The sequence below is a fragment of the Mustela putorius genome, unplaced genomic scaffold (genome assembly GCF_011764305.1).
Source record: "Mustela putorius furo isolate JIRA1106 unplaced genomic scaffold, ASM1176430v1.1 tig00003899_pilon_pilon_pilon, whole genome shotgun sequence".
Lineage (NCBI taxonomy): Eukaryota > Metazoa > Chordata > Mammalia > Carnivora > Mustelidae > Mustela > Mustela putorius.
This window is the reverse complement of record NW_025422048.1, coordinates 259,660-284,916: the sequence shown is the minus strand read 5'-3', so window position 1 is coordinate 284,916 and position 25,257 is coordinate 259,660. Positions and strand designations below refer to the sequence as shown.

Here is a 25,257-nt window from a genome sequence, read left to right as displayed (position 1 = left end):
GGATCGAGCCCCGCATCGGGCTGTCTGCTCAGCGGGGAGTCTCCTTCCTGCCCCCCCCCCCGCCTGCCTCTCTGCCTGCTTCTGATCTCTCTCTGTCAAATAAATAAATAAAAATCTTTAAAAAATTAAAAAAAAATGAATGAGTTCAAGTCCAAAAGAAATAGATCTTTTAGCAGTCCTTGGGCCATTAACAAAAAAGTATGTGAAAGCATAGTTTGAAAATCTGATTTGATATCAAGATGCTGCTTTTCATAATGAATTTATCTGTAGCATTTGCAGCTGACCCTTGAAAAACATGGGTTTGAACTATGCAGGCCATTTATATGTGGAGATTTTTCAAGAAATATATTGGAAAATGTTTTGGAGATTTGCAACAGTTTGAAAAAACTCACCGACGAACTGTGTAGCCTACAAATACTGAAAAAAATGAAGAAAAAGTTAGGTATTGTTGTAACAACACAGCACATAATACATATAACATAGAAAATCAGTGTTAATAGATACTTTGTATTATTGGTAAAACTTCCCAGTCAAGGCTAGGCTATTAGTGGCTAACTTACGGGGAAGTCAAAAGTTGCACATGGATTTGCCACTGCAGAAGGGTGTATGCCCCTAACCCCCACATTGTCTGAAGGTCAACTGTATGTACCTTTAATGCCTTTGTTATATAAGTGTCTTCATTTTTGTTCAGAACCTTTTTATGATGTAAGAGTGTATGGATATGCTAAGAACTATCAGAAAATATGTCTTTCACAATAACTTTATCTTCAGGCACCCCATAGTTTACTTGAAGCACTAAAACAACATTTAGCTTCTTTGGAAGAGAAAAATGACAGTTGGTCTCCTTACAGGTAAGTTAATAAATGTCTTAATTTAGATTAATTTGTTTCTCTCTAAATAATTTCCCTGATCTTAACAATCTGAAAGTGACTAAGTAAATAATGGGCTTTGAACATGTTGGAACACATTTTCAATGACAGTATGGAAGAGAGGTTTTCAGTCTTTTCTGGGACCCCATTCTCTCCACAGGGGTAATATGCTTTCCAAGGGAACATCTTTTATTATGCTGAGTGATTCTCGAAATCAAAAGTTGGGACTGGAATAAACCTTCTTTTGAAGAATTTGATTTCTTCTCTTAGAGGCTCCTCTAGTGGGAATAATTGCTGTAGATGAGTATTTAATATTTATCCACAAAACTGTGCACAGTAACATTCAAGGTCTGTGTGTTACACAGATATATGTACATACACCCATATATACACAGAAATTAAATAATACAAATTTTGAGGTGTATCACTTCAAAAGGCTCATGTGAACTATTTCACATGAAAATTATGAAAATTATGGTTTCAATTTTCTTTCATTCTTTCTTCCTCTTCTTCTTTTTACTTTCCAGTTGTTCTAAATTTCTATAAGGCTTATTCATTCATTCCATTATTTAGGTTATATTGATTATAATGGACTCATATTATCATGTTCTATTAGACAACAAGTCTGTTGACTGTTTCTTTATCACAGATAGATGTAGAGTTAGTATATAGTTGGATGGACGGATTAATGAATGGATAAATGCTTGACTTAAAGATATGTAGGCTCAGCTGGGTAGGATATATGTGATTCTACTTATTCTCCAGCATGTCTCATTTTTCTTGTAATCTTTTAAGTCTCCAGCATGCACTGATCCCCTCTATACCAAATAATCCAGTTGTGAATGCTTCAGCAAGTGGAGCTTGGTTTGCAGGTAACATAACTCGATTATATGATTATATCCGTAATCACTGAAAGCAGGATTAGTCTTTAATTCTTCCACTGCTTAACCACCTACTGTGTCTGCTGTCTCTTCCTGAAACAGTCTTTGACCTAGTGGTTTCATTTATAGGAATTGATCTAATGTATATGTTCAGGGTTGTGAAATGATGTATGAACAGGGATATTTGTTACAATGTTGGAGAGCAGAATGACTATCCTTGTTTTTAGGTAGTGAAATGGAATGATCTCCAAGATATTGTTAAATGGAAAATAAGCAAGGTGTGAAACAAAGAGTACTATGCTCCCAACTTTGTTTTTAAAAACAGAAAAAAGATGGGGCGCCTGGGTGGCTCAGTGGGTTAAGGCCTCTGCCTTTGGCTCGGGTCATGATCCCAGGGTCCTGGGATCGAGCCCCGCATCGGGCTCCCTGCTCCGCAGGGAGCCTGCTTCCTTCTCTCTCTCTCTGCCTGTCTCTCAGCCTCCTTGTGATCTCTGTCTGTCAAATAAATAAATAAAATCTTGAAAAAAAATAAAAACAGAAAAAAGAATACATATGTTTGTATAATTTCTTAGAGTACTTCTGGAAAGATATACAAAAAATGAATAAAATGCCGTGCCCCCAGGAAGAATTTGGTGGTTCATGGAAAGGGAGAGTCCTCACTGTAACTTTTTAATTTCAATTTTTTAAAATTTAATTTCAATTTTAACTTTTTAATTCTTAACTTTTAATTTCACACTTGCAAATAATTACTAATTAAAGGAAATTTAACAAAGAAACACACGAACACATACAGTGTGATACTTTGTTATGCTTAACATGCAAGTCCTTTGTAACCTCTTAAGGTTAGTTTGCCTCATATTTCATAGTGTGCTGAATTTTCAGGAATTTTGCAAGCTAGTGGATGCCACATTGATAACTTGTAATTTACCATGATGAAAGTATTTACACCAAAGAAATGGAAAAATACTGTAAGGCAGGCCTTTAGTTTTTCTTGGAGAGCAGCTTGTTATACATTTCCTGACAGCTCATATGTTTTTTAATGGGTGTTTGTGTTTCAGTGATGTCAACTGATCCTTTAGTCACAAATCCACATAATAATGTTATATTACCATTGGGTTTACAAGTGCTTGAATTAAAGTTTGTTCTTAATCTAACTTGAAGACTTAAACTGTATCTGTTTTAAATGTTTTTACCTTTCTTTTGTACATATATGCTCAATGGACACACCTTCTGCATTTCCAATGGGTGAGTTTGACCAAAACTTTGAGGAACGTAAGTCCTTTGAATAAGCCCATATTAAAGCAAAAGTGGCACGTTTTCTTTGTTTCCAAAAGAATGACTACTTTTCTGAGTTCCTGTGGTTTGGGAATCATTAGTACTTACAACAGATATGACCAGAAGAGTAAATACAGTATATTGCTTGAACCAATTCTGTTGACAATCCCGTGACTCCCTGAAACCAGTTTTTTTTTTTTTTTCTTAAATCACTGATTTAAAAGTACCTCCATGAAACCAGAGTACTTGGTTCAAACTCTACCATTCATGGATGGTGTGGCTTTTTTCTTTAACCATTTAACCTCTCTGTGCCTCAGCTTCCTGCTCCTCGTCAGGTTGCTGTCAGAATAAATGAATCCATACTTGTAGAGTGCTGAGAACAGGGCTTGATCCATGTGTTACTTAGAAGTACATTTTAAATTTTTCATGTATATGGGGAATGGGGATCTTTTTATTTTTTATTTTAATTCCAGTATAATGAACACACAGTGTTATATTAGTTCCAAGTGTACAATACATCGATTCCACACGATTCCACATGATTCAGTGCTCATCAGGACAAGTGCCCTCCTTCATCCCCATTCCCTGTTTCCCCCATGCCCTCACCCCCCTCCCCTCTGGTGACCATCAGTGTATTCTCCATAGTTAAGAGTGCATTTTGGAGGCGCCTGGGTGGCTCAGTGGGTTAAAGCCTCTGCCTTCGGCTCAGGTCATGATCCCAGGGTCCTGGGATCGAGCCCCACATCGGGCTCTCTGCTCAGCGGGAAGCCTGCTTCCCCCTCTCTCTCTGCCTGCCTCTCTGCCTACTTGGGATCTCTCTCTCTCTGTCAAATAAATAAAATCTTTAAAAAAAAAAGTCTATTTTGTCTCTCTCTCCTCAGCCCCTGCCCATGATCGTTTGTTTTGTTTCTTGAATTCCACATATAAGTGAACTCATATGGTATTTGTCTTTCTTTGACTGACTATTTTGCTTGAAGCTCCTTCCATGTCATAGCAAGTGGTAAGACTTTATTCTTTTTGGTGGCTGAGTAATATTTCATTGTGTATATATACCACATCTTGTTCATCCATTCATCTATCATTAGACACTTGGACCATTTCCATGACTTGGCTATTATGGTCAATAATGCTGCTATAAATGTAGTGATGCACATATATGTTTGCATTAGTGTTTTTGTATTATGGGGGTAAATACCCAGTATTGAGATTACTGGACCACAGGCTAGTCCTATTTTTAGGTTTTCCAGAGTGGCTGCACCTCCTTGAATTCCCACCAACAGTGCAAGAGGGTTCCTTTTTCTCCACATCTTTGCCAACATCTATTGTTTCTTGTGTTGTTGATTTTAGCCATTCTGACAGATGTGAGGTAGCATCCCATCGTGGTCTTGATTTGTATTTCCCTGATGATGAGTGATGTTGAGCATCTTTTCATTTGTCTGTTGGAGATATGGGGATTTTCTAAAGATCTTTCCTGCTACTGAATTCTGGCTTACTTGCACTATGTCAAAGAACCTTCTCTATAAATTTAGTCCTTTGGAATTTGTTGATACTTGCTTCGTGGCCCATCATATAGTCTTTTTTTTTTTTTTGATAGAAGTTCTATGTGCACTGGAAAACTGTATCCTCTTATTGTGTTGTTCAAATCCTTTGTGTCTTTATTGTTTTGCCTGCTTGTTCATAGAGTTACTAAGTAACTCATAAGCTACATTAAGCGCTATTTTTACCTCCACACCACTAACTGACCCTTGTCAAAGTCACCAATCACCTCCATGTTGTAAGTTCTGATGCTGATTACTTGGTTTTCATCTTATTAGACCCCCTAGTTCACCATTCCCACTTCCTTCATACAGTTTCTTCAGTTCGTCTACTGGTTTTCCTCTTATGTGATTCTTGGCTCTTTTTTAGACTGTTTTTTTTTTGATGTTTTTTCCTCATTTCTCTTCTTTATATATACTTATTCACTGCCTAGATGGCCTCATCCAGACTCAAGGCCGTAAGTACTGCTTACATGATAAGGACTCCCAAATTATTCTCTCCAGTTACGGATATTTCTCCTGGACTCCAGAATTATATAGCCAAGTGTCTATCCAGTGGTTTTACTTGAATGATCTAGTCTGGTTCTATAACTCACTACGTGAAAAACTAAGCTTCTGATATTCCTCCCCAAACCTGTTGATTTCACCTTCAAAACATATCTAAACATTGACCACTTCTCACTATCTTCAGGGCTAACCCTATTTCAAGTTACCATTGTCTCTTAGCTTCTTCCCTTGCCCTCTACAGTCCATTCTTCACATAACAGAGCGATCTGATTAAAATACAAGCCAGGCAGATCATGTCTCTCCTCTGTCCAAATCCCTCCAGTGGCTTCCACATCTCAGGGAAGCTGCCGAAGATGGTGGCCTCTGAGTAAAATGCAAAGTCCTTATAATTCTTTACAAGGCCCTCAATTGCCTTTTTGACTCCTTTCGTTACTCTGACTCCCGACACATTGGCCTCCTTGCTGGAGGATCTTCATGGCTCTCTTCCATATATGTTAGGTCTTTATTTAAAAGTCCTCTTCTCAGTGAGCCTTTTCCATCTAAATTTACATACCCCTCCGCCACCAACATATCACACCTCTTCCTTGGATATTTTTCCCTCAGTACTTATCACAATCACAATCACAAACTAACATATACTTCATTTATCTTGGTTATTTTGTGTCTCTATTGGAATGTAAGCTACATGAAGGCAGAGATTTTTATGTTTTTTTCTTCACTGCTGTATCTTTAGTATCTAGTATTGTGTCTAACAAGTGCTCAATTAAAACGTATTTAATGAATAACTTTATGTGACTTTATACTCATTAACCTAAGAACTTGATGTGCTGTTAGTTTGTAATGGGAGGTACATATATATATCATTATTGGTATAAATTTGGTTTAGTTTTTCATCTAATTTTGTCTCTTATTTTCAGATTATCTTCCCTATCTGATATATTATAACCAACATTACCTTCACAAGCCCACAAATCTGTTGAAGCCAGACAGCAACATGGAAAAATCACAGCAAAAAATCTGGATGGCTCACTTGTTAACCTTGTAGGAAGTAAACATCTATTTTTAAATTAATATTTTAGATTATATATATATATATATATATAAATGCATTTTAAGAAAAAGTATACAAAAATAATGTAAAATTTGCTTTTTTTATTAAACAGATCTTAACCTTGGAGAAAGTCCAGTCAACAGGTAAGTTTTTCTTATTTTAAAAAGGACAGACAATAATATATACATGTTAGAGGAAGAGACTCATGAGAATAACTAGAAAATAATTACTTTAAAATTCGATACAGGAATCATTTGTTATAAAACTCTTAGGTGATTTTTTTTCCTTCAAATATTAAATTGGAGAATTTACTCTTTATATACTATCCCAATTTTTGTAGGTTAAGTTCTTGGTTAAAGTGTAATGTATTATGTACTGCATGGTTCTCCTCTTACCTCTCTGACAATCCCTTCATGGTTCATCTGAAGGATCTTCTTTTTTTAAGCATGTCTTAAATATTGGCATTTCTCAAAGTTTTTGTACTTTTGGTTCTTTTCTTCCTTTATTATATAGAGTGTATTAAATGAATAATACTTATTTTTTACTTTATTAAACAAAGACAATAAAACCACCAGTTGGAGCTCCTCCACATCTTAAGATAATCAATGTTACTTCAGTGTGGGAATCCCTACATTTTCAGCCAAAAAAAAACCTCCAAAAAGCAGGCCAGTGGAAAACAAAGGAAGGCAGAACAAACAACAAACACTAACACTAACAACAAACACTGTGGAATGTAAGTTTAAATTCACTAAACAGAATAAGGAAGGATATCATACAAAGATAAAAGACACTGATTATGGAGGTGCTATTTTGTATATACACAAATTTAAATATATAAGGTAAAAATTATTAGAAATACATGGAGAACTTGAGAAAAATCCAATTATAATGGGTGATTTCAAATTTGAATAATGCATAATAAATAATAAACCCAAGTGTGCACTGCTTATTTTCTTCAAAGCAATCACAAAGAAAAACTTGACAAAAAAACTAAAGAATTTTACAGGCTACTGTCATAATCTAATGAAATTAAATTGTCATAATCTAGTGAAATTGGAACTTGTTAATAAAAAGTTGAGCATGAAAATCTTAACTATTTATAAGTTTAAAAATATAATCCTTTCGCCAAAGAGGAAATCCATAGTTTTATAACTATTGAAAGCTAAACTCAGAGGAAAGTTTCATCACTGTTAGAAAAGAGAAATTAGTAAGAATTTAGTTTTTATCTTAAGAAATCTATATAAAATCATAAAAAATAAATTAATAAAATTTATAAAGTTAAAAGCTCAAATCGATAAAACTGCAGACAAAAACAAATAAATGCAAAACTCATTTCTCTGTAAAGGCCAATAAAAGAAGCTCCTCTGAGTAAGCAGATTCAAAAAATCTAAAAACATTACCTACCATGCACCTTTGCTCAGGAAGCTCCTACAGTGTACGCTCTAAGGAAAGAGAGAAGTAAAGTAAGAGAGAGAAGTACATGGGATTCAGGGAAAAGAAGCTCTACCTTGTGCTTCTAACCCTCTAACCCTAACCCTAACCCTACAGAAGCGCAAGGTCGAGAGAATTCCCGATACAGCAACCGGCTGTTACTCAATCAAGGTTACACAGCTGGTGGATAGCCTCGTGGGTCTCAGAACATAATAGCAGTTTTTTCTCCAGATACACCATTAAGATAGTTTAGAATAAAATGTATCCACTCAATCACTTTATTTATTCATTCTTTCTATCATCTCTCAAGCTTTAAGTTTGGCATTATCTAGTAAAACCCTGTAGAAACGTTTAGTTCTGTAATGACAACTTAATTTCATATACCAAAATAGCCAATTGGTCTTTTTTGGCATTGCTTTGTGATTCCTTCCTATTATCTCCTACCTGTTGAGAAACATGATCATTGTCTCCAGGGCTGTACCCTGACTTTTTACGTTTAAATGGTAGATTTGCCATGCTCCAAAATGGGCTGATTTATAAATCCCCTCTTAGATTGGACATGGAGTGGCCCCAGCCCTCAGAGATGGAAATTGCTGGTGGAATGAAATGGCAGTTGAATACCTACACCTGCACATCAACCCTCTGGAAACATATTTCTATTCCTCCTGTTCCCCACATGGTAATATTTATTATGTATTATTACCTAGAATGCTAGAATGGTGCCAGTAGATCAAAAGAAAGAGACTTGAGAGAGAGAGAACTGACAGGAGTTGCTAATGGATTGAAAGTTGAAATATGTGTCCCCAATAAATTATCTGCAATTTTAAAATTCAGAAAGCTCTAGAGAACAAGGTGGTTTTTTTTTTTTTTTTAAATTATCAGGGTGCTATTCCACTCCCCCCCGCCCCGGGGGGTGTTCCTAATATATTCTTTGTGTAATTTCTAAATTATTTTTCCAAAATACAAAACATTTTGAATTCCAAAATACATTTGGCCCCTAAGGTTTTAAGGATGTGGACCTGTGCTATTTTTATATGATTTTGCTTTAAAACTTCATTGGTCCAATCCTTGCTTTGGCAGCACATATACTAAAACTTCACCGGCCCAATGATATAACAAACTGCATATTAACTATTGAGTATACAGTGACTTTGTTTTCCTAATATGCAGCTGAGGTACGTTCTAGGAATGAGAATTTTGAGAGGATTTGGGAAACAGGAATAAGTAATTTCAAAATGTACTAAGGAAAGTTGTGTCTGTGTGGCTTCATAGTGGACACAGGTGACTAAGAACCCAGAGAGGTTACAGCAAAGAAATTTTGGGTTTGGAATTAATAGGAAGAAGGGTAGAAACAACCTAACAGTTGGAGTCAAATTTATGTTTAAAAAGCTAATAATAGGGGTATCTGGGTGGCTCAGTGGGTTAAGCCTCTGCCTTCGGTTCAGGTCATGGTCTCAGGGTCCTGGGATGAGCCCCACATCGGGCTCTCTGCTCGGCGAGGAGCCTGCTTCCCCCTCTCTCTGCCTGCCCCTCTGTCTACTCGTGATCTCTGCCTGTCAAATAAATAAATAAAATCTTTTAAAAAATCTAATAATATTATTCTCTTATTATTTGCCTTTAAGTGGCTATAAAATCTGGTCATTTCCATTCTTTCATTCTTGATATTGGTGATTTGTGTCTTCTGGTTTTGGTAGTCTTGCTACAGAGTTATCAATCTTGTTGATCATTATCAAAGAACCAACTTTTGGCTTTCTTGAATTTTCTCTATTGGTTTTGTTTTTAACAAATTTCTGCTTTTATCTTTTTGTTATTTCCCTCCTTCTGCTTGATTTGAGCTTATAATTGATTTCTAAATTCTTTTATGGTCAAAGAAAGTATGTTATATACTTTAAATTCTTTTAAATTTGTTACATTTTGATTTATAACCCAGAATAAGGTCTATCTTGGTGAACATTCCATGAACAGCAGCTGTTGGGTGGAAGATTCCGCAAATGTCATCTGGGTCCTGATGTGTTTATATTAAGGGCTACCATTTTGTTATTTTCTGTTTGCTCCCTCTATTCATTGTCATTGTTGTTCCTCTGTTTCTTCTTTCTTGCCTTCTTTTGGGTCCTTTGACTAGATTTTGGAATAGTATTTCATTTTAAGTTATATGTTGTAATTTGGACTCTATCTCTCTGTATGGTTTTTTAGTGTTTGCTCTAGCAGGTACAAAATACATACTTTTCACAGTCCATTTAGAATAAAAATTTTACCATTTCAATTGGAGTGTAAAACCATTAGCACCATATAGGTCCCCTTACGTTCCTCTTTTTTATGTTATAGTTGTCTATACATGTTACATTGAAAAGACCGATCAGACATTCTTAATACTTTTTGCCCTATTACATCTCCTGAGATATTTACCATTTCTGTTGCTCTTCCTTCATTTCTGATATTCCAAAACTCCTTCTAGTATCATTTCCCTTCTAATAAAGAGTATCCATTAGCAATTCTGGCAAGTCTGGCTATGAATTCTCTTATCTTTCCTTCATTTGAGAATGGCTTCATTTCACCTTTAATCCTAAAGCAATTTTTACTGGATACAAAATTCTGGAGTAATAGTTCTTTTCTTTCAGCATTTGAAAAATGGGCCACTTTATTCTGGCTCATGGGTTAGAAAAATTTTTCTGGTGAAAAATCCAGTCATATGAATCATTTGTTCCCCTATAGATATTGCAGTTTTCCCATGGCTGCTTTCAAGATATTTTCTGTCTTTCATTTTCAGAAGTTTGAATATGATGGCATGGATTTGGAGAGTTTATTCTGCTCAGGTTTATATAGCTTCTTAAATCTGCGTTTATATCTCCTTTGCTAAACTTGGGAAGTTCTCTGCCCTTAATGATTCAAATGTTTTTTCAGCGCTATAGTCATTCTCTTTTCCTTCTGTGACTCTAATAACACAAATATTAGATCTTTAGACTGTTGTCCTGCTGGTTCTTGAGGCTCTTTTTGTTTCTTTTAAATCTTTTTTTTTTCTGTTCTCCAGATAAATAATTCTATTGGTCTGTCTTCAAGTTCAGTGAATCTTTCCTCTGTCATCTGCATTGCGGTATTGGGTCCTTCAATTGGGTATTTTTATTTCAGTTATTGCATTTTTTAGTTCTAAGCTTCCAAGACAAATGTCTTTCCTGTATCTTCTATTTCTTTGCTGACGTTTTCTCTTTTAACTTTTGTTTCAAGAGCGTTCGCGGTGACCTACTGAGCATTTTTGTAATGACCGCTTTAACTTTGTCAGGTAATTCCAGCATCTGCACCGTCTTGTGACGGGTGTCCGCTGATTGTCTTTTCTCATGCAAGTTGAGATTTTCACGGTCTTCTTCATGTGCCAAATAATTATGGATTGCATCCCGGACATTCCTGACTATGACTTTGTCTCTGGGCCTTGTTAAATTTTACGGGGAATGTGGGTGTTTGTGTTTCAGCAGGCACGTGACCCGCTTAGGGTTAAGCTGCACGACGTCCGGCCTCCTCCTCTGGCCTGTGGTTCCAGCCAGCATCAGCTCAGTGTCTGCAGCCTTTGTGCTGCTGCTCAGCCCTGTCCTGCGTGCGCACCACCCGACGGTCGCCCGGGACCTGGGTGTTGGCCTCTCCCCTGTAATCATTCTTTGGAATGTTCATCAGGATCAGATCTGATCTACTATGTGTTTTCATTTTCATTTGTTTCCATGTAATTTTTTATTTATTCTTTGATTTCTTTGACCTATTCATTGTTCAGTAGCATATTATTCAACTTCCATGTATTTGTGGGCTTTCCATGTTTTTTCCTGTGGTTGATTTCTAGTTTCATAATGCTGTGGTCAGAAAAGATGCATGATATACTTTCTATCTTTTTAAATTTGTTTAAAGAGACCTGTTTGGTTGAGACCTGTTTTATGGTCTAATATGTCATCTATTCTGGAGAAAGTTCCATGTGCACTTGAAAAGAATGTGTGTTCTGCTGTTTTAGGATGGAATGTTCTCCATGTATCTATTAAATCCATCAGTTCCAGTGTGTCATTCAAAGCCACTGTTTTCTTGTTGATTTTTTGTTTGGATGATCTATCTGTCCATTGACATAAGTAGGATGTCAAAGTTCCTTACTATTATTTGTATTATTATTGATTAATTCCTCTATGTATGTTATTAACTTTTATATATTTGTGGGTGCTCCCATGTTGGGTGCATAAATATTTACAATTGTTATGTCTTCTTGTTGGATCATCCCCTTTATGATTATATAGTATCCTTCTTTGTCTTTTGTTACAGTCTTTATTTTTTATTTTTAAAAAGATTTTATTTATTTGTCAGAGAGAGAGCACAAGTAGGGGGAGTGGCAGGCAGAAGGAGAAGCAGGCTCCCTGCTGAGCAAGTCCTGATACAGGACTTTATCGGAGGACCCTGGGATCATGACCTGAGCTGAAGGAAGATGCTTAAACAACTGAGTCACACAAACATTCCTATTTTTTTATTTTTTAAAAAATATTTTATTTATTTGTTTGAGAGAGAGAGAGAGCGAGCAGGGGGGAGGGTCAGAGAGAGACGGAGAAGCAGACTCCCCGCTGAGCAGGGGGCCTGATGTGGGGCGCAATCCCAGGACCCTGGGATCATGACTTGAGCTGAAGGCAGACGTTTAATTGACTAAGCCACCCAGGCACCCCTGCAGTCTTTGTTTTAAAGTTGATTTGGTATGATGTAAGTATTGTTACCCTGGTTTTCTTTTGACCTCCACCTCCCGAGCCAAGGGAAATAAAAGCAAAAGTAAATTATTGAGACTACATTAAAATAAAAAGGTTCTTTCCAGCAAAGGAAACAATCAACAAAACTAAAAGGTAATCTATGGAATGGGAGAAGACATTTGCAAACGACACATCCAATAAAGGGTTAGTATCCAAAATCTATAAAGAAATTATCAAACTTAACACCCCAAAAATGATTAATCCAGTTTAAAAATGGCCAGAAGACACGAACAGACATTTATCCAAGAAGCCATACAGATGGGCCCCTGGGTGGCTCAGCTGGTTAAGTATTTGCCTTTGACTCAGGTCATGATCCCAGGGTCCTGTGATGGAGCCCCACACTGGGTTCCTTGCTTAGCGGGAGCTCGCTTCTCCCTCTGCCTGTCGCTGTTTCTGCCAGTGCAATCTCTCTCTCTTTCTCACTCTCTGACAAATAAATAAATAAAATCTTAAAAAATAAAGAAGACATCCAGATGGCTAACAAACACATGAAAAGATACTCAACATCATTCATCATTGGGGAAATGCAAATCAAACCCACAATGAACTATCCCCTCACAGCTGTTAGAATGGCTAAAATCAATGACACAGGAAACAACAGATGCTGGCGAGGATGCGGAGAAAGGGGCACCCTCCTACACTGTTGGTGGGAATGCAAGCTGGTGCAGCCGCTCTGGAAAAGAGTACAGAGCTCCTCAAAAGTTCAAAATAGAAACTAGCATAGGACCCAGTAATCGCAGTACCAAGCATTTACCCAAAGACTACAAAAACCCTTCTGCAAAGAGATACATGCACCCCTATGTTTACCACAGTATTGTTGACAGCAGCATTGTTGACAGTATGGAAACAGCCCAAGTGTCTATCGATAGATGAATAGATTTATGAATAGATGAAGAAGATGTGTATATATTTATAGTGGAATATTATTCAGCTGTAAAAAGAATGGTTCAGTGAAATCAGTCAGTCAGAAAAAGACAAATACCATATAATTTCATGCATATATGGACTTTTAGAAACAAAACAAATTAAGCAAAAGGAAGAAAAGAGAGGGAGGTAAACCAAGCAACAGGTTCTTTTTTTCTCCAATGTAAAAAGGCTTTATAGCAAGTTTACATAATATTCATAAATATTGATTACATTAGTATGATGTATATTAGGTAGTATGTCAACAACCAACAAGCGGATGGGTTAATAAATGCAGACTCTTAACTATAGAGAAGACACTGATGGTCACCAGAGGGGAAGGGATGGGGGGACGGGGGAAATGATGGGGATGAAGGAGGTACTTGTCGTGAGCACCAGGTGTCCTACAGAAGTGCTGAATCACTGAATTGTACACCTGAAACTAATCACATTGTATGTTCACTAGCTGCAATTTAAATAAAAACTTAATTAAAAAAGATCAAATCTACTTGGGCACAGGTGGTGGGAGGGGCACCATGAGCATAGGGGTTCACAGCTTCCTTGTGATTGAGACAACTCAGTGCTCCAAGTGGTGTTACCGGAGAATTTGAAAACAGAACAAAACAAAACCCAAAAAACCCCAAAAAACAACACACAAAAAACTTGTCCCTCCCCTCATGGAGCCAGAGCTCCACCTAATGGAGAAGAAAACTTCTCTCCTTGGAATACTGGACTCTTGCCTGCAGGCCACTTCTGTTGCCAAGATAGCAAGACAGCAAGGCATCAGGAGTGCCTGGGAGCTGGGGTGTGAGAGAGGAAAGAAAAAGGAAAAACACCGGGAGACTTTCTGACTTTCTCTTTGGAGCTATTCAGGTCAAAGCCAGACTTCTGGAGTCCTCTCTCATCTGTACGATAGTGATCTCTCTAGGTTTCCGGCTGTTTTCAGTCCAGTGTGGAGGATAATGGAAGGGAAAAAGGATAAAGTGCAGTCATTATTTGTCCTCTTGTGTCTGGCTTATTTCACTTAATATAATGTCTTCAAGATTCATCCATTCTTTTTTAAGGCTAAATAATTTTCCTTTGTTAATCCATTGATGAGACATTTAGGTGGCTTCCATCTTTTGGTTATTGTGAATAATGCTGCTATGTTATGAACATTGGTGTACAAATATCTGTTTGAGTTTCTGCTTTCAATTCTTCAGATATATACCTGGAGGCAGAATTGCTGGATCATATATAATTCTATGGTTAATTCTTTTAGGAATCGTTATAGCATTTACTCCAGTGGCTAAAGGGCTAATGGGTGTGAATTAATATCTCTTGTGATTTTCATTTCATTTCCCTAATGCTTAGTGATGTTCAACATCTTTTCATGAGATTTTTTTTTTTTTTTGCCTTTTGTGTCCTTTCTTTGGAGAAATGTCTATTCAATATCTTTGGCCATTTTTGAATGTGGTTATTTGTTCTGTTGTTAAGTTGCAGGTGTTCTTATATATGTTGGATATTAATCCCCTATCAGATAAATGATTAGGAAATATCTTCTCCCATTCTGTTGGTTGTGTTTTTACTCCTTTGGTAGTGTCCTTAAATACACAAAATTTTTAGAGTTTTCATGAAATCCAATTTAATTTAATTTAATCTACTTTTTTCTTTTGTTGCCTGGACTTTTGGTATTATTTTGAAGAATTCATTGCCAAATCCAATGGTATGAAAGTTACTTCCTATGTTTTCTTTTAAGATCCTCATGGTTTTCTTTCTTAGGTTTAGTTCTTTGATCAATTTTGATCTTTGATTAATTTTGTATATATTGTGAGGTAAAGTTTCAACTTCATTGTTTTTCTTTTTTTTTTTTTTTTAAAGATTTTATTTATTTATTTGACAGAGAGAAATCACAAGTAGGCAGAGAGGCAGGCAGAGAGAGATAGAGAGGAGGAAGCAGGCTCCCTGCTGAGCAGAGAGCCCGATGCGGGACTCGATCCCAGGACCCTGAGATCATGACCTGAGCCGAAGGCAGCGGCTTAACCACTGAGCCACCCAGGCACCCTCAACTTCTTTGTTTTTCATGTGAATATCCAGTTGTCCCTGCCTCATCTGTCATCCTATCCCCATCCTAACCTTAACCCTGGTACCCATGTCAGAAATCAATTGACTACATATGTATGGGTTTTTTCTGTGCTCTTTATTCTATTGCATTGGTTTATATGTCTATCTAGTCCTAAATTTGTCCTGTTCAAGGAAAGATCATTGTCCTGGCTAGAAATGGTTCCATATATTTGTTCTCAAAATTAAATATGTAGCAGAATTTTTTTCTGTATAACATTTCTTAATAAATACTAGTAGAAACTGTACCGTATAGTAACGACATTTTTCTTCAAGGTATTGCCTCCAGTGGGCTATCCAGTGACTTCACAGCAAGTGCCTATGTATAGAATGGTAAGAAAAAACCCTTTTAAGATACCAAGAGTGGGAGATATAGTGAAAATTCTCCATGATTTGTGCTAACAGAAAAAAGCATGGTATACATAATTTAAAATGCAAGGTAATTCATCCACATTCTTGCCTAACATTAGAAAAAGAAATCACAACCCTTTGAGAAATGATATACGAAAGGCTTTGTGAGATGGCTAAAGGGAATAGAGAAAGGAACCCTAAAAATGGCGAGATGGGATGTGTGTCAATGGAATAGTTTTGAGAAAGCTGTTCCAGAATTAATAGGTAATCCAAAATAGGAATAATCAATGTGCACACAATAGACATTCAACTAAGCCTTATTTTATATTCATGAAGTACAATTTATCTGTTTCTTTTGTTGCCTGGACTTTTGGTGTCATATTGAAGAACTCATTGCCAAATTCAGTTACCCCCTCTGTTTTCTTCTTCTTCTTTTTAAAAAATTTTTAATGTCCAGCATTTATAATATGAGGGCGAGAGCTGTATCCCCACCTCAAGTTTCTAAATTTTCAATTGGCTGGTGAGGCCACTAGGAATACTTCTTCTTGTCTAATCTGGTTTCTGGGAAGACTTCATTCATTCGTGTCCTCAGTGGTCATCTAATCAAATGGATCAAATGTTCTGCATCTTCTCCAGCTCTTTTTCCTATTCCTCAGTCCTGGCCTTGAGAGAAACAAAAACTCAGCACAACTTTTCTGCTTTTTCTTCAGCATCCACCTGAACACTGTATTTATTCTCTGGCACAGGAACCTTCAGGGCATTAAACTCCTCAAAGTCATCTACCATGCCAGCCTTTGCCACATTGGCCTTGTAGGTGGTTTCTCAGGGAGAGTAGCCAACCTGGAGGTAAGTGTCTCAATCTAGGATTTCAAGGGGCTAGAAATGGCCTTCTTCTGGTTTTGGGGTATGATCTCCCCAAAAGCTACCCAGTCAATGGTTTTTAGAGCAAGTTGTTGCTTGAGACCCTTCATTGACCCCAATGGCCCACAGTCCACGGCAGCAAGGAGCCCCTATGTTTTTTTCTAAAACTCTTACAGTTTTACCTCTTCAGTTTAGGTCTGGTTTGCTACTGGTTTTCCTCCCTTTCTGCAGGGATTTTGTTGTTATCTCATTTTCTTTAGTTTTCTTTGCCATTTTGCTGTTTGGAAACATTTCCTCTCATTATTAAACAGGTAAAAAAAAGTGAAATCTAATAAGGTGAATTTGTTCTTATTGTTCAAGACTTGCAATGGGAGAAATTATTAATACAAGCAGAATATCTGGAATTTTTCTGATTTCAGATTTTTTAATCCAACCTTTTCCCAACTCATTTTAGTCTGTTATTTTTGCTCTGCCTCCTTGGCAATGTTCTCATGATTTAAAATTTTTCTTTACTTGGTTAAAACCTGTTTGCAATCAGCAGTTCTCCTTTTTATAGCTTCAATGCATTACATATATTTCATGTGATGTAATACAGTTAATGAAAACTCTGAAGTCATTCAGTCTACACAGCCTCACCACCAATTCACTCATGTTTTTGTTGGTGCTGTTAATTTAGAAAAAATGTTTAAGAATACAGGAAGGTACAGAAGATAATAGCTTTAGGGTAAATACCCAATAGTGCAATTGCTGGGTCATAGGGCAGTTCTATTTTCAACATTTTGAGGAACCTCCATGCTGTTTTCCAGAGTGGTTGCACCAGCTTGCATTCCCACCAACAGTGTAGGAGGGCTCCCCTTTCTCCGCATCCTCACCAGCATCTGTCATTTCCTGACTTGTTGATTTTAGCCATTCTGACTGGTGTGAGGTGATATCGCATTGTGGTTTAGCCATCCATGCCTCAAAACCCTGAATGACTAAGTGTTACTATTTTTATTTATTTATTTGACAGAGAGAAAGAGATTACAAGTAAGCAGAGAGAGAGGAGGAAGCAGACTCCCTCCTGAGCAGAGCCTGATGCGGGCTTGATCTCAGGACCCTGAGATCATGACCTGAGCTGAAGGCAGAGGCTTTAAACCACTGAGCCACCCAGGTGCCCCTTCTGCCCATTTTTTAATTGGACGGTTCATTTTTTGGGTGTTGAGTTTTATAAGTTCTTTCTATCTATTGGATACTAACCCTTTGTCAGATATGTCATTTGCAAATATCTTCTCCCACTCAGTAGGTTCTCTTCTACTTTTGTTGTTTCTTTTGCTGTACAAAAGCTTTTTATCTTTTTAAAAACATTTTAAAATTTAAATTCAATTAATTAACATATAATGTATTATTAGTTTCAGAGGTACAGACCTGTGATTCATGTCTTACGTAATACCCAGTTATATTACATCATATGCCCTCCTTAATGTCTATCACCCAGTTACCAGTCCCTCCACACCCCTTCCCCTCCAGAAACCTTTATTATTTCTCTTCTCCTTCTTGGTTTAGGCTTTATTTGCTCTTCTTTCTCCAGACCCTTTAGGTGTAAGGTTAGCTTGTGCATTTGTGCCCCAAGTGTTACTATTTTGTCATAATGTTTTTCAGATTGTTTTTAATGAACTTTTACAAATAAAACCAAAATAATCTTGGCACACTCCTAGTGCTAGGCACCCTCCACCCCTCCGGAGACGATGACTGTGATGAATTTATGTATGGCCTTCCAGAACATTTCCATTCTTTTACTATGGAAAAATATGTATTATTTTATAGGATTTTTAAAAAAATTGATTATAATCATTATCATTTCCTATTTATGTTTTTGAGACCTATATAAATTGGTCCAAATGAATTATAATGGCTCAGTGGCATTCTACATAGGAATATACTACCATGTAGTAGTATATTTTATCTCTTTGCTAAAAAATTCCTCTGAAGTATTCTCTTATATGCTCTGCTACTACTTCTTTTCCTCTCATTCTCTCTTGAGAATGAGACTCTGTCTGCCTCCATTGTTCTTATCGCAATCATGAGTGACCCTCATATTATGATAACCAATCCTCAGTCCACATCATGTCTTGGCAATGGCATGTGATACAGCTGAACACTCCCTCCTCGAATTGCTTTTTTTTTTTTTTTTTTTTTTTTTTTTTTTACTTAACTGGTAGGTCATCATACTCTCAACCTGTTGTTCCTTCTCAGTTTTCTTCTTCCTGTCACTAGATATTGGACAGAATCAATCTCTGACCCTATCAACAGGCATCTCAAATGGCACGTGTCCCAAACTGAGCTCTTGAACTCCTCAAAGCTGTTCTACCCACAGCCATTCCAATCACAGCTGATGGCAACTTTGTCTAACCCTAACCCAAAAACCTTGGAGTCCCCCTTGACGCCTCTCTTTCTTTTGCTCCCGAAGTGACTGGCTTACAGTATAAGTTAGATCAAGCCACTCAGGCACAACTGTCCCCCTCCCATTTCTCTCAGAGTAAATGCCAGGGTTCTCCATGTTGTCTCTCTCTCTGTCTTCATATCCTGGCACTCTTGCCTAGCTTAGCTCATTCTAGGCTGTTCTTTGAGCACACCAGGCACCCACCCAGCTCAGGGCATTTGCAATTTTCTGTGCCCTGGCCCTGCAGCAATATTTCCCTAGATATCCACTTTGCTCACTCCCTTACTTCCTTCAGGGATCTGACCAAATGAGTCAGCTCTTGACTACTCCATATAAAAGGCACCCCACTGTTACCCAATGTCCTTATCTTACTTAACACTTCTGTCACTCAGCCAGCACATACTGTTAAGCATCTACTATGTTTTAGGTACTTTTTTAGAAGCTGAGAATGTAGCAATAAGCAAAAGAAAAATCCATGCCTTTGTGGGACATATATTCCAATGATGGGAGTACAAACAACAAATAAAACAAATAAGGTATGACATGCGAGGAAGACATTTAAAGCAGGGAAGAAGATGGGGTACCTGGGTGGCTCAGTGGGTTAAAGCCTCTGCCTTCGGCCCGGGTCATGATCCCAGGGTCCTGGGATCGAGCCCCACATCTGGCTCTCTGATCAGCAGGGAGTCTGCTTCCCTTCCTCTCTCTCTGCCTGCCTCTCTGCCTACTTGTGACCTCTGTCTGTCAAATAAATAAAGAAAATCTTTAAAAAAAAAAAGCAGGGAAGAAGAATTTAGAGAATTGGAGTAGGTTTCCAGTGAACACTTTATGGAGAATATGACTCGGTCTTAAGTAGAGAGCAGAAAGAGAAGAGAGAATAGGCCCTGTGGAAGATCAGTTCCAGGGACAGGGTGTGGGCAGTGCAAAAGTCCTGAAGAGTGTCAGCGGAGAGTAGATGAGATCACCTAGGAGTGAGTGTAGACAAGTCTCAGGAGTGAGTGCTGGAATGGTTTGCCATTCATGAGGCAGAGAGACACAGAGGAATTTACAAAGGAGGTAGAAAAGGAGTGGCCAGTGAGATGTTTTTTGAAATGCTCTTAGATTTGGAAACACCAAACTTTCTTACTTTTCCTCTCTTCCTCCCACGTTTTTTCTTTTTTTCCCACCTTTTTTCTTTTAATTTTAATGTTCTTCAACTTTTTTTCTTTGAGTATAGTTGAAACACAGTATTACATTACTTTCAGGTGTATAGCATAGTGACGGACGAGTCTTTGGGTTATTCCATGCTCAGCACAGGCATAGCGGCAATCTGTCACCATACCGTGCTATTACAGTACCACGGACTCTGTTCCTTATGCTCTGCCTCCCATCCATGGGACTTAAATTCATTCCAAACCTCGGAGCCTCAGCCTCCCATTCCCCTTCACTCATTCTGCCCCTTTCTCCACTCCCCTCTCTTCTGGCAACAGTCAGTTTGTTCTTTGTATTTGCAGGTCTGATTCTGCTAACCCTAACCCTAACCCTCTAGGTCCTTCCATGTTGTTGCAAATGGCACAGGCTCATCCCTTTTTATGGCTGCACAATAGTCTGCTGTCCTTATCTACTTGCTTATCAGTGGACACTTAGGCTGCTTCCATATCTTGGCTATTGTAAATAATGCCGCCATAAACAGAGGAGTGCATATATCTGTTTGAATTGATATTTTCATTTTCTTGCTGTAAATACCCAGTAGTGCAATTGCTGGGTCTCAGGGTAGTTCTACGTTTTAACTTCTTGAGGACCTTCCAACCTGTTTTCCAGAGTGGCTCCACCAGTCTGCATTCCCACCAATACTGCAAGACGGTTCCCCTTTCTCCACATCCTCACCAACACCTATTGTTTCCGGTGTTGTTAATTTTGGCCATTCTGACAGGTGTGAGGTGATACCTCATTGTAGTTTTGATTTGTATTTCCCTGATCATGAGATCATGAGTGAGGTTGAGCATCTTTGCATGTGCCTATAGGCCATCTAGGTATCTTCTTTGGAAAAATGTCTATTTAAGACTTCTCATTTTTAAATTGGATTGTTTGTGAATTTTTTTGGTGTTGAGTCTTATAAATTCTTTGTATATTGTGGCTATTAACCTCTTATCATATAAGTCTTTTACAAATATATTCTCCCATTCAGTTGGTTGTCTTTTTGTTTTGCTGATGCTTTCCTTTGCTGACCTCACAGCTCTTTTCAATCTTCATTTAGACTTCTTTGAGTAACTTCTATAATAATTAACTATATTGGCCAGTTAACCCCCAAAAGAGGATTAGAGAAGTATTATATGATCTTAGGTGTGTCTATATGCTTGAATTACGTATGGCCCGAAGCATGGATAAAGTGTATAAAGGAGTACAAAGGAATGGGGTAGAGCTGAGATACTCCACAGGATAGGGTTAGGGTTAGACAGTCAGGGTCCAAGCCCCAAAAGGGAATTCCAGGTTAGGAATCAGTAATCAGATGGCAACTAGTATTAGTATATAACAAGGTCTGAAGCAAAATCTGTGGATGGCAGAGTAAAAACTGAAGGATTACAAAAAGATTCTTTCCAAACAAAAGTGAACAGAATAGGGCCTATTTCCTAGGGAGTTTACAGGAACCAGATACAAAGTCATCCCTAGCATTGGCTGGACTACAAAATGGGGATCCGATTCCACAGGCATGAGTAACTACAGACCCAAGTGGATTGAAGGGAGCATACACATCTAGGTTCCCTAAAAGGACCAGGTGTTCCATCTGGTTACAGCACGGGGCTATTTCAGGCTACAATATCTGATCGCATCATGTAATTGGACCAAGATTTCAATCCTTGGGCAAGAGCAATTTTGATGATTTCTAAGCAGCACTGTTTGTAATGCAGGGAGTCTTTTTTTTTTTTAAGATTTTATTTATTTGATTGAGAGAGCACAAGTGGTGGGGAGGGGCATAGGCAGAGGGACAATCAGGCTCCCCACTAAGCAGGAAGCCCCATATGGGGCTTGATTGCAGGATCCTGAGATCAAGACCTGAGCTGAAGACAGACACTTCACTGACTGAGCTACCTAGGTGCCCTATAAGGCAGAAGTGTTATCAAGCCGTTTGTTTAGTCCTGCAGAAGTGGCAGCCCTGTACACTGAAGATAGCTGGGAGCTGCTTCTAAGTTGTTGGCACCGAGTTACAACAACAAGCAAGGCAGGAGGGGCTCCTGGGTGGCTCAGTTGGTGGGTATCCGACTCTTGGTTTGGGCTTAGGTCGTGATCTCGGGGTTGTGAGACGGAGCTCCACATCAGGCTCTTCACCCAGTGGGGGGTCTGCTGGAGATTTTCTCTTTCCCTCTCTCTCTGCCCCTCCCTCCACTTGTGTGTGTACTCATTGCTCTCTCTCTAATAAATAGTTTAAAAAGAAAGAAGGACAGGAAAACTTAATTTTAAAACTTAACCTTTTTATCAACTAAAATTCCATTAGTGTTTTTCACTTCTCCCCTGTTCACTTCTACCAATACCCTGACGGGGACTTTAAGATCCAGCAGCAAAAACTTAACAATTTTCTCTGTTGAACTTCATCTATTCATTTGGGATCCTATCTCTAACCTGGCAAGCACATTAATGTTTCTGAGTCTACTTAATATATTTATTATCCTTTCCAATACATATGTTATTCATATGTTCAATGCACATGTGTCCTACATCTTCATTAATAACACAGATAAACATAATCTGGAAGACCAAGGACACAGTCCTGCAGCATATCACCAGAAACCTCTCAGCAGGTCAACACATTAATCATTAGTCTTTAGATACGAGTCATTTCAACATTTTCCAATTTACCTAGTTGTCCTTAACTATAGTCCATACTGCCTCAACTTGTGAGGAAAAAGTGGAATAGATATAGATTGAGAAGCAGTAGTCTTGGAAAGTCAGCCCGAGGAGTTTCACACTGTCTATGCTTAGTGAGGAACCACTTAAGAGGTTTAAACAAGGAAGGAGATCTTAATAGGTCTGTGCAACCTCCTTATATTTATCTTTCATCAAATGTCCTTTTTTCATCTTTTGAATATATTTAAAAACCTGTATGCGAATGCCAAATCATAATGTTGTACACTTTAAATATACTCAGCTTTGTCAGTTATACTGCAATAAAGCTGGAAAAAAGTCTGAGCTTATCAGGTCACAAACTAGAGAAATGTCAAAGCAAGAATTGATGGAAAATTATATATATTATTATGTATATTATAAATTATGTATATTATTATACAGGAAAATTTCTGTATATCCTTCACATTTAACCTTTAAATCATATCAAATCACATACTTGTACTGAAGTATTTCATCAAAGATACACACATTCCTGTTGTATATTTAACAAGTTCCATGTCTACCTACAGACTTCCCTTCTCTTTCCCATAAGAATTTTTGGCCTTGAGATGTAGGAGTCCTTTTTCTCATAAAGAGTCCTTTGTAGGCCTTATTGGCACTTAATTCATCCCTCCTTTTCAAGAACAATTCTTTTGGTCTTTTTCCTTCACACTTTATTACCAGCAGCTCCTTCACAGATCTATTTTTCTTTCTAGCATTTAGCATTCCTTTCAGTTGACATTCATTAAATGTAATATTTATGCTGGGGGGCTGCTTGTCCTCTTGGTACCACTGTATTAAGAGAACAATTAAATAGTAATTAAGTTTTCACTTTTTGTTTTCTTTTTCATTTGAATTCATAGGTTCACACTCCAAAGGGAGCTCTTTTCTTGATGGCACCCCAACCCATGATTCATGGGCAACCAGGCTCAAGGACCAGCAATTCTGCTCCATCCACAAGAAATAATGTATGTTAATAACTTCTGCAGCTTAGGGCCTTGGCAGAGCTGTACAATCACTGGAGGCACGACTGGTGTTAGAACAGTCTTACAATCTATACATCTTCTGTGTACCGTTGGTCTCTCGTAGAAGAAAAACCAATTCTAACATTTTCAGCATTACAAAAACACAGAACTGTGCAGATCTGGTCCCTACAAACTTGAGTTGTTAAACCTCAACTGCTTTCTGATGCCTACTCAGTTTTATTCATTCATTTAACAAACCCAAGTGTCATTAGTGCTGGAGAGGCGGGGCTGGAGATTTCAGGAACAACTTCCCAGAGAAGTGATAACAAAGTTGATCTCCCAGATTTAATAATAGATAGCCAGATAAACATATAAACAGATAGGAAAGCACAAAGAACCATGAGAGATCAAAGGAGGAAATGATGTACAGAGAATAGAAGTTTTGTATTATGGGCAGAGAAGTGGATGCAGGAAGTGAAAATGTGGATGAATGTAGTTAAAGCATGTGGGAGACCATGTCATGGCTTCAGAGTTCTGTTTTCTAGAAGTCTTTACAAGGTTTCTTCCTTCAGTCATTAGGTGATATATTGGGCTCCTGGGTTCCTGAATGCTTGCTTAAGGAGGCCTCACAAAGCTCTGGGTATTAGATAATAAGATTGACCAGAGTTTTATGTAAAAAATATTTGTAATTTATTTTATGACCACAAAGAAAAATAGTAGAAATGACAAAAGATTTACACATCCATCTTTCTTTCATGCAGACACAATCCATGTAGAAGTACCAAAGCGAAAGTGTTCAGATTCAGAGGTGAACAAAAGTGATCTCTCTACAGCCTGAACTGAATCATCCACAGCTTCCAATTAAAATAAACATTCATTTGAACATATTCAGGTTTTTTTTGAGATTCTTCAGTTCAATGTTTTAGAGGTAATACATCCTACTTCTCTTGTTTTAATAGTTATCCTTGAAATGTTACACTGGAAAATTATCAAAAAACCATCTAATCTCCCCTCCCAAATAACGCAAGGACCTTAGAACACTTTAGAGCTACAAGGACATTCCCTCCCAACTTAAGGAGTTTTGGTGGTCCTGTATTTTAACCCTGCTCCATTTTGTTAGCACTCCCCCGCCCCCAATAAAAGTATTAGATTGGCTGGCTCAGTCCATAGAACATGCAATTCTTGATCTCAGGGTTGTGAGTTCGAGCCCCACACTGGGCACAGAGCTACTTAAAAAGAAGGGATTACGATTTACGGAAACACTTTTTGCTTAGATCAAGCCACACGTTCACAAATTCTCTTCTTGCACTGGAATCATTTCCCTCTTCCTGAAGTACAACGTTTAGAACTTCATTAGTATAGTTATGCTTGTGATAAACTCAGTTTTTGTTTATCTGAAAATATATTTATTGTTACTCATTGTTTTTAAACCAGATTTTAAATTGATATATACATACAAGTTCTGTAAGTATGCTGGTACAAATCTTTTTGTGG

General features: G+C 37.7%; 1 protein-coding gene and 1 pseudogene across 2 annotated transcripts in view; one reads left to right on the top strand and one right to left on the bottom strand.

The window, feature by feature from the left end:
- The window catches only part of LOC101671843 (phosphatidylinositol-binding clathrin assembly protein-like), a 34,999-nt gene extending 10,342 nt beyond the window's left edge, over positions 1–24,657 (top strand). Inside the window, exons 9-16 of one of the 2 annotated variants that reach the window (XM_004779340.3) lie at positions 772–851; positions 1,665–1,741; positions 6,032–6,115; positions 6,231–6,261; positions 8,102–8,228; positions 15,586–15,642; positions 23,662–23,766; positions 24,525–24,657. In XM_004779340.3, coding sequence (XP_004779397.2) covers positions 772–851; positions 1,665–1,741; positions 6,032–6,115; positions 6,231–6,261; positions 8,102–8,228; positions 15,586–15,642; positions 23,662–23,766; positions 24,525–24,539 — 576 coding nt within the window. In that variant the 3' untranslated portion in view covers positions 24,540–24,657. Of the gene's footprint in view, positions 1–771; positions 852–1,664; positions 1,742–6,031; positions 6,116–6,230; positions 6,262–8,101; positions 8,229–15,585; positions 15,643–23,661; positions 23,767–24,524 lie in introns of those variants that run through there. The other variant, XM_045068013.1, reaches the window with a different exon arrangement.
- On the bottom strand, positions 80–17,308 carry LOC101682989 (annotated as a pseudogene).
- Positions 24,658–25,257: the final 600 nt, after the last annotated feature.